General features: G+C 41.2%; 1 protein-coding gene across 2 annotated transcripts in view; it reads right to left on the bottom strand.

Annotated features, from left to right (window-relative positions):
- Positions 1–470: 470 nt before the first annotated feature.
- Positions 471–7,775, bottom strand: part of FAM3B (FAM3 metabolism regulating signaling molecule B) — a 41,811-nt gene continuing 34,506 nt past the window's right edge. For both annotated transcript variants that reach the window (XM_514906.9, XM_003319079.6), the window contains one exon: positions 471–708. In XM_514906.9, coding sequence (XP_514906.2) covers positions 619–708 — 90 coding nt within the window. In that variant the 3' untranslated portion in view covers positions 471–618. The remainder of the gene's footprint in view (positions 709–7,775) is intronic.

The following is a 7,775-nucleotide window of genomic DNA, read 5'->3' as shown; positions in this document are numbered from 1 at the left end:
AGAGCAGCGCCTCCCTCCCCACCCCGCTCAGCAGCCTGGCATGAAGGCAGGGAATGTGTACTGTACCCGCGGTGCCAGACGTGGGAGGCACCCAGAGTTGTGGAATGAATGAATACATTCACAGGCCCACAGGAGGAGTTCAAGAGCTCAACTTGAGTTGAACAAGGACATAACATAAGCCCCCTGAACTGCTGCTAATTCTCCCAGCAGAAGGAGATGACTTTCGGAAACTAGGAGGTGCTTGGTGATAATGGAATAAAGGTTTTCTCTCTGCAGGGCTGTCTGGACCACACAGGGGTCACACTTCGATCTGATCATAACATAGCTCCACCTGGACAAGCTGTTTCTCCCAACCCTCTTTCCAGCTTGAATCACATCATTCCCTTTAAGAATTTCCATTCATTTTAGTTTCCTGCTAATTGACATCTTCACTACATAAAATACTGGTATAAAAATACTGCATACCAAGATTTGATACAACTAGCAAATGTTCATTGGTTTACAACAAACCCAAAATACTCGTCAAATATGGACTGTTGGATTTAGAAAAATAAGATTCTTGAGCGATTCCAGCTGCATTTGTTTATACAGAACACATTTACTCAGGACCCTGCAGTGTCAGCTTCGTTCTTTGGGTATGCAGCCTTCTATCTGGATCTCTGCAGGCCAGCCAGAATATCTGTTGTTCTTAGCATCAGAGTGGTTGATCTGTGTAGAGAAAAGAAGAGTTTTATTTATTCATTAATCTAATGAACAAGTATTTAATCAGTGTCAGTTGTGAGCCGACACAACCACTTCCTAGATTTGGATTTGCTCCAACCAAAGCTGGGTGTTTGATTTCCAATACATTTCTTAATAATAATTTTTAAATTAATATATAATAGATGTACATATTTTTGGAGTATATGTGATAATGTGATATATCCGTATCATGTGTAAAGATCAAATCAGGGTCACTGGGATATCCATCACCTTAAATTACTTTTTCTTTGTGAGAGGAACATTCAAATTATTCTCCTTTATTTTGAAATGTACAATAGATGATTTTTAACTATAGTTGCTCTAACGATCTATTGAACACTATGTCTTCTTTCTTCTACCCATATATTTATACCGTGTTTCTTAATAATATTTGAAGCAGGTGTTAATACAGCTCTAGAACTTTATGCAATGACGGAAATGTTCTATAATCTACCTGTCCAGGGGAGTAGCCCCTAGCCACACTTGCTTATGGAGTACAGATGGTCCCCAACTCATGGTGGTTTAACTTTACAATGGTGCAAAGGAGGTAATGCATTCAGTAGCAACTATACTCCAAAGACCCACACAACCATTCTGTTTGACTTCAGTACAGTGTTCAATAAATTCCATGAGACACTCCATACTTTATTGTAAAATAGGCTTTGTGTTAGGTGATTTTGCCCAACTGCAGTCAACTGTAAGTGTTCTGAGCATGTTTAAGGTATGCTATGCTAAGCTATCATCTTTGGTAGGTTAGGTATGCTACATGTAAATTTTCAATTTACAATATTTTCAAATACGATGCTTTTATTGGGATGTAAGCTGAAGAGCATCTGTACTTGAAATGTGAATAGTGCAACCAATAAACCAAAATTTGAATTCTATTTAATTTTAATAAATTTAAGTATAAAATGTAAATTTAGCTAGTAGCTACCATATTGGACAGTGTAGCTCTAATGTTTAGTTTTCAACTCTGGGAGTAAAACTCTGTGTGTGTGTGTGTGTGTGTGTGTGTGTGTGTGTGTGTGTGTGTATGTATTTTTTTCCCAGAGTCCTTGTATAGCTCCTTCCTCAGCAAATATGTATTCATCCCGAAGTGGGTTTAGTCCTCTATATCTTCAACTCTTTCACAGATAATAGAGCACCTTAGCTTGATGCTTAAAGTAAGGTGCATTTTGTTAATAACCTTGGAATTCCAGTAATATAACCCTTTTTATATAACAGCTTTACTGGGATATAATTCACATAGTAAAATCCACCAATGTAAAGTGTACAATTCAATGGTTTTAGCATGGTCACAGACCTGTGCAACCATCACCATGGTCAATTTTAAAACATTTTCATCACCCAAACAAGAAGCCATGTGCCCATTAGCAGCCACGAATCTCCTTTCCCCCAATCCTAGGCAGACACGAATCTCCTTTCTGACTCTGTGGATTTTCTCATTCTGGAAATTTCATATAAATGGAATCACATAATATGTGACCTTTTGTGTTTGTTTGTTTGTTTCACTTAGCCTGTTTTCAAGGTTCATCCATATTGTAGCATGTATCAGAATTTTATTTCTTTACGTATTTGACTATATTCCATTGTATGGCTAAGCCATATTTTATATATACATTTCTTACCCATTAATCAAACATTTGGGTTGATTCCATTTTTTGGCTATTATAAATAATGTTGCTATGCACATTTGTGCACAAGTTTTTGTGTGGACCTATGTTTTCATTCTCTTGGGTATATACCTACAAGAGGAACTGTTGGGTCATAGGGCCACTGTATGTTTAACTTTTTGAGGAACTGCCAGAATGTTTCCCAAAGTAGCTGTACCATTTTACATTTCCTCCACTAGTGCATGAGGATTCTAATTTCTCCATATTCTCACCAGCACTTCTTATTATGTCTTTTTAAAAATCATAGCCAACCTAGTAAGTGTTAGGGGATATCTCATTATGGTTTTGATTTGTATTTTTCTGAAAATGAATGATGTTGAGCTTCTTTTCATGTGCTTATTGACCATTTGTATATCTTCTTTGAAGCAAAATCTATTCAGAACTTTGTCCATTTTTAAATTGGGTTATTTGTCTTTTTATTATTGAGTTGTAAGAGTTCTTTATGTATTCTAGATTCAGGTCCCTTATTTGCAAATATTTTCTCCCATTCTGTGGTTTATCTTTCACTTTCTATAAGGTATCATTTAAGCACAAAAGTTTTTTTTAACTTTTAAGTTCAGGGGTACATGTGCAGGATGTGCAGGTTTGTTCCATAGGTAAACATGCATCATAGGGGTTTGTTGTACAGATTATTTCATCACCCAGGTATTAAGCCTAGTATCCATTAGTTATTTTTCCTGATTCTCTTTCTCCTCCCACCTTCCAGCCTCCAATAGGCCCCTCTATTGTGTGTTGTTCCCCTCTATGTGACCATGTATTCTCATCATTTAGCTCCTACTTATCAGTAGGAATGTGTGACACTTGATTTTCTGTTCCTGCATTAGTTTGCTAAGGATAATGGCCTCCAGCTCCATACATGTCCCTGCAAAGAACATTATCTCATTCTTTTTTATGGCTGCATATTATTTCATGATGTATATGTGTCACACTTTCTTTATTCAGTCTATCATTGATGGGCATTTGGGTTGACTCCATGTCTTTGCTATTGTGAATAGTTTTGTAATGAACATACGTGAGTATGTGTCTTTATAACAATTTCTATTCCTTTGCTTTTTGAATATTAAATTTTACTTATAACAAATATAATTTGTTAGGAATATTCCCAGTAATGGGATTGCTGGTCAAATAGTATTTCTGTCTTTAGGTCTCTGAGGAATTGCCACATGTCTTCAACAAAGGTTGAACTAATTTACACTTCCACCAGCAGTGTAAAAGCATTCCTTTTTCTCTGCAACCTTGCCAGCATCTGTTATTTTTTGACTTTTTAGTAATAGCCATTCTGACTGGTGTGAGATGGCATCTCATCATGGTTTTGATGTGCATTTCTCTAAGGATCAGTGATGTTGGGCTTTTTTTCATATGCTTGTTGGCCACATGGATGTCTTCTTTTGATAAATGTCTGTTCATGTAATTTGTCTTTTTAATGGGATATTTTTTCTTGTAAATTTAAGTTCCTTTAGATGCTGGATATTAGACTTTTGTTAGATGCCTACTTTGCAAAAATTTTCTCCCATTCTAAAGGTTGTCTGTTTACTCGATAGTTTCTTTTGCTGGAAGGACAAAAGCTTTAATTTGCTGAAGGGCAACTTACTTTTCTTTTGTTGTTAGTGGTGTCATATCTAAGAAACCATTGCTTAAACCAAAGTCACAAAAATTTATGCCTCTGTTTTCCTCTAAGAGTTTAATAGTGTTAGCCCTTACATTTACGTATTTGATTTATTGTTACTTAATTTTTGTATATGGTATGAGGTAGGGTCCAAGTCTATTCTTTTCCATGTGAATATCCAGCTTTCCCAATACCATTTGTTGAAGAGACTATTCATTCCCCATTAAATAATCTTGGCACTGTTGTCTAAAGTCAATTGATCAAAAATGTGAGAACAGGCACATCTGCTGGAGTCTCAATTCTATTTCATTTCTCTGTATGCCTATCTTTATGCCAGAGGGACAGTATCTCAATCACAGCAGCTTTGTGTTACGTTTTGAAATTGGAACATGTGAGCCCTGCAACTTTGTTCTTTTTCAAGACTGTTTTTGTTATTTGAGTCTCTTGAATTTCCATATGAATTTTAGGATGAACTTGTCAATTTCTACAAAATATATCAACTTGGATTCTAGTAGGAATTGTGTTAAATCTGTAGATCAATTAAGAAAGTATTGACATCTTAACAATATTAAAATTTCTGACCCATGAACATGGAATATCTTTTTTTAGGTCCTCAATTTCTTTCAACATGTTTTATTGTTTTCAGTGTACTAGTCTTGCATCTCCTACGTTAACTTTATTCCTAGGTATTTTATTCTTTTTGATACTGTTATAAATATAATTGTTTTCTGAATTTCATTTTCAGGTTGTTCATTGCAAGTAAAGAGAAGTATAATTGAGTTTTTACATTGATTTTTGTATCCTGCAACTTCGCTAAACTTGGTATAAGTTCAAATAGTTTTTTAGTGGACCTCTTAGGATTTCCATTAAGTTGGTGCAATTACTTTTGCACCAGCCTAGTATACATAAAATCATGTCATCTGCAAACAGAAATAGTTTTACTTCTTCCTTTGTTTATTTATTTATTTATTTATTTATTTATTTATTTTTGAGATGGAGTTTCGCTAATGTTGCCCAGCCTGGAGTGCAGTGGCATTATCTTGGCTCACTGCAACCTCTGCCTTCTGGTTTCAAGCGATTCTCCTGCCTCAGCCTCCTGAGTAGCTGGGATTACAGGCCCCCGCCACCATGCCTGGCTAATTTTTTGTATTTTTAGTAGAGACGGGGTTTCACCATGTTGGCCAGGCTGGTCTTGAACTTCTGACCTCGTGATCCACCTGCCTTGACCTCCCAAAGTGCTGCAATTACAGGGGTGAGCCACTGCACCTGGCCTACTTCTTCCTTTCTAATGTGATAATGGACCTTCCCTTCCCTCCCCTCCCCTCCCCTCCCCTCCCTTCCCTTTTTCCTTCCCTTCCATTCCCTTCCCTTTCTTTCTCAGGGAAGGTACAAAATGCCATGGGCATTACGGGCAGCAGTGGCAGGGCCAGAGAGGCTTCTCAGAAGAAACAGCCTTGAGGTGGATCTTTAAGGCTTTGTGAAGGCACCCCCTGCATGGAGGGAGGCATGTGCAGAGGTCCACATGTGGAAAGTTACAGCGGGAATATAAAGACGAGACCTGAACAGAGCCAGCATAGTGGCAAAGCGCTGTAGGGTATGGTAAGAGCAGCCACTCATGAGGCTTTGCTGGAGTGTTGAGCACACAAAGCATGGGAGGGGCTGAGTGGGGCTGAAGACAAGGGTCTGTGCTCCAGTTAGGATCACCAGAGACAAGACTCAGACCATGCTGGAGGCGATGAGAATGATGGCTCCTCCTGCTGCGTCATGCTTGTCACACACACAGGGAGCAAGGCAGGCTCCGCTACCCACAGTTCAGGGTGCAGAAGAGGCTCAGGCCTATGAAGTGCCAAACTCAGGTCATGCAGTCGGGGTGGCCAAGTCCAGATCTGAACCAGGTTACCCTCACTTCCAAGACTCCTGTCCTTACTTATTTCTCAGTTTCCTTCCTCCTATAAAACCAAGAGGTTGGATGGAATAATCTTTGAAGTTCCTTATACTTTAAAATTCAATTCAGCAGGTAGTGGGGTCATTAAAGGCTCTGCATGAGAGTGGCCCAGGCGCTGTGCCTAGAAAGCTGACTCCTGGAATAGCAGGTGGAGTGGGAGTGAACAGGGGGCTGGGGAGACCCCTGAGGACTCAGGAGGCCCTCCCAACATGGGTACACCACCCTTAGGGAAATACACCACCTGCAAGTCTGAATAGCCAAAGTAACACAGACACAAACGATTCCTCCAGTGGCACTTCTCTCAAGGTCTCGGTAAGACCTGTCTTGAAGCCCTGGCTACCAGCCCAGACCTCACCAACATTTGAGCAAACATCCTTTAGCGCTCCCAAACCACAGAACCTCTAGTAACTCTCCAGCACTGACTGCTTGCTGTGTTTAGGTCTCGTCTTTATACTCCTGTAGTAACTTGGATAACTTTTAGTTGACACAGGTGGGCAAAACAGGCATTTTCCTGAAATTCACTTGGAGCCACCATTTCCAAACACATTCCAATTCTCTAAACTCAGCCCTGGCTTTGACGTCCAGTCTTTTTCTTGATTTCTCCCGCTCCAGAAACTCTTTCATATGAAGGAAATCATAAGGAAGGACCACAACTTCCTCTGTGCAATTCCAATGAGGTTTTTGTTTTCTACGACTTAGTTAAACATTAATGAAGAACCTGTTTGATGAGATGTTAACATTTGAGTTAAAAAGGATTTCAGCCTCAAATGCCAGCCTTTCTGGTACAGTCTGGACACTCTCATAAATCAGCTGGAGAACTGCACCATTGGTAGTAATAATAACCACAGACGCTCGTGTGCATGGACGGGTCCCTGTGTGGCACAACGCCCAGGCTGCCAGGAGTACCTGCTCACCGCCGCCCTTGCTAGTTAAATAAGCTGGGGTGGTTAGATAAGGTAGGACAAGGCCCCTGGAGATGCTGAAGAGACTGTGGAACTGGGAAGGAAGGAAAGAGGAGGAGGAAAACAGGGTAAGAGCCGGGGAAGGAGCAGAGAAGTCGGAGGACACTGTTAAGGGGAAGTGTGAGTGTGTATGTGAAACCAGGGCCTCCATTTTCTCCTGGAGATCCACGCAAGGAGGCTCCCTTCCCCGTGCACCAGAATCTCCAGGCCAGGCCCCACCCTCTGAGAAGCTGGTTCAGTTGTCCTGCGCACAGCCTGGACATCACTGGGTTTTGGGGAGACCCAAGTTGGGAGAGACATTGATTGCAGAAGCTGTGCGGAGGGATCTGGGTTTGGGGTGGGCTGGTGGGGCAGGACCCGGGGAGCTCCAGGAAGGCTCAGCTGTTCTGGGTTACAGGACTCCACTCTGAGATCCATGTGTTTCTCTTCTTTCATGTTCAGGAGCCCTTCTGTGACAGGAACTATCTTTATTCACCTCTCACAGGTGATGATTCTGAGCACAGAGGGTTAGATAACTTTCCAAGACCACACAGCCAGCTGGATAAAGCCTGGACATTCTAAAGACGACAGCCTGTGGCATGGATCACACAAGGGATCGGAGAGATGGGGACCCAGTATTCGCTCCCCAGGGTCAGCCTGAGGAAATCCCGGGGAGAATGGGGTGCACACTGCAGCACAGCTGCTGGCCCTGGAGGAGGCAGGAAAGCTGGAGCCCAGAGAGGTGACGTGACTTGTTTAAGATCACACGACGTCCCCTCGCAAAACTAACACAGGACCCTAAGCCCCAGCTTCACTATTGTGTGGCTGGTTCAGCTTGCCCTCAGTGTGGGTCCAGGCAGTGGTGGGGC

This window comes from Pan troglodytes, chromosome 22, assembly GCF_028858775.2.
Source record: "Pan troglodytes isolate AG18354 chromosome 22, NHGRI_mPanTro3-v2.0_pri, whole genome shotgun sequence".
In the NCBI taxonomy this organism is placed as follows: Eukaryota; Metazoa; Chordata; class Mammalia; order Primates; family Hominidae; genus Pan; species Pan troglodytes.
This window is presented reverse-complemented; position numbering and strand designations above follow the sequence as displayed.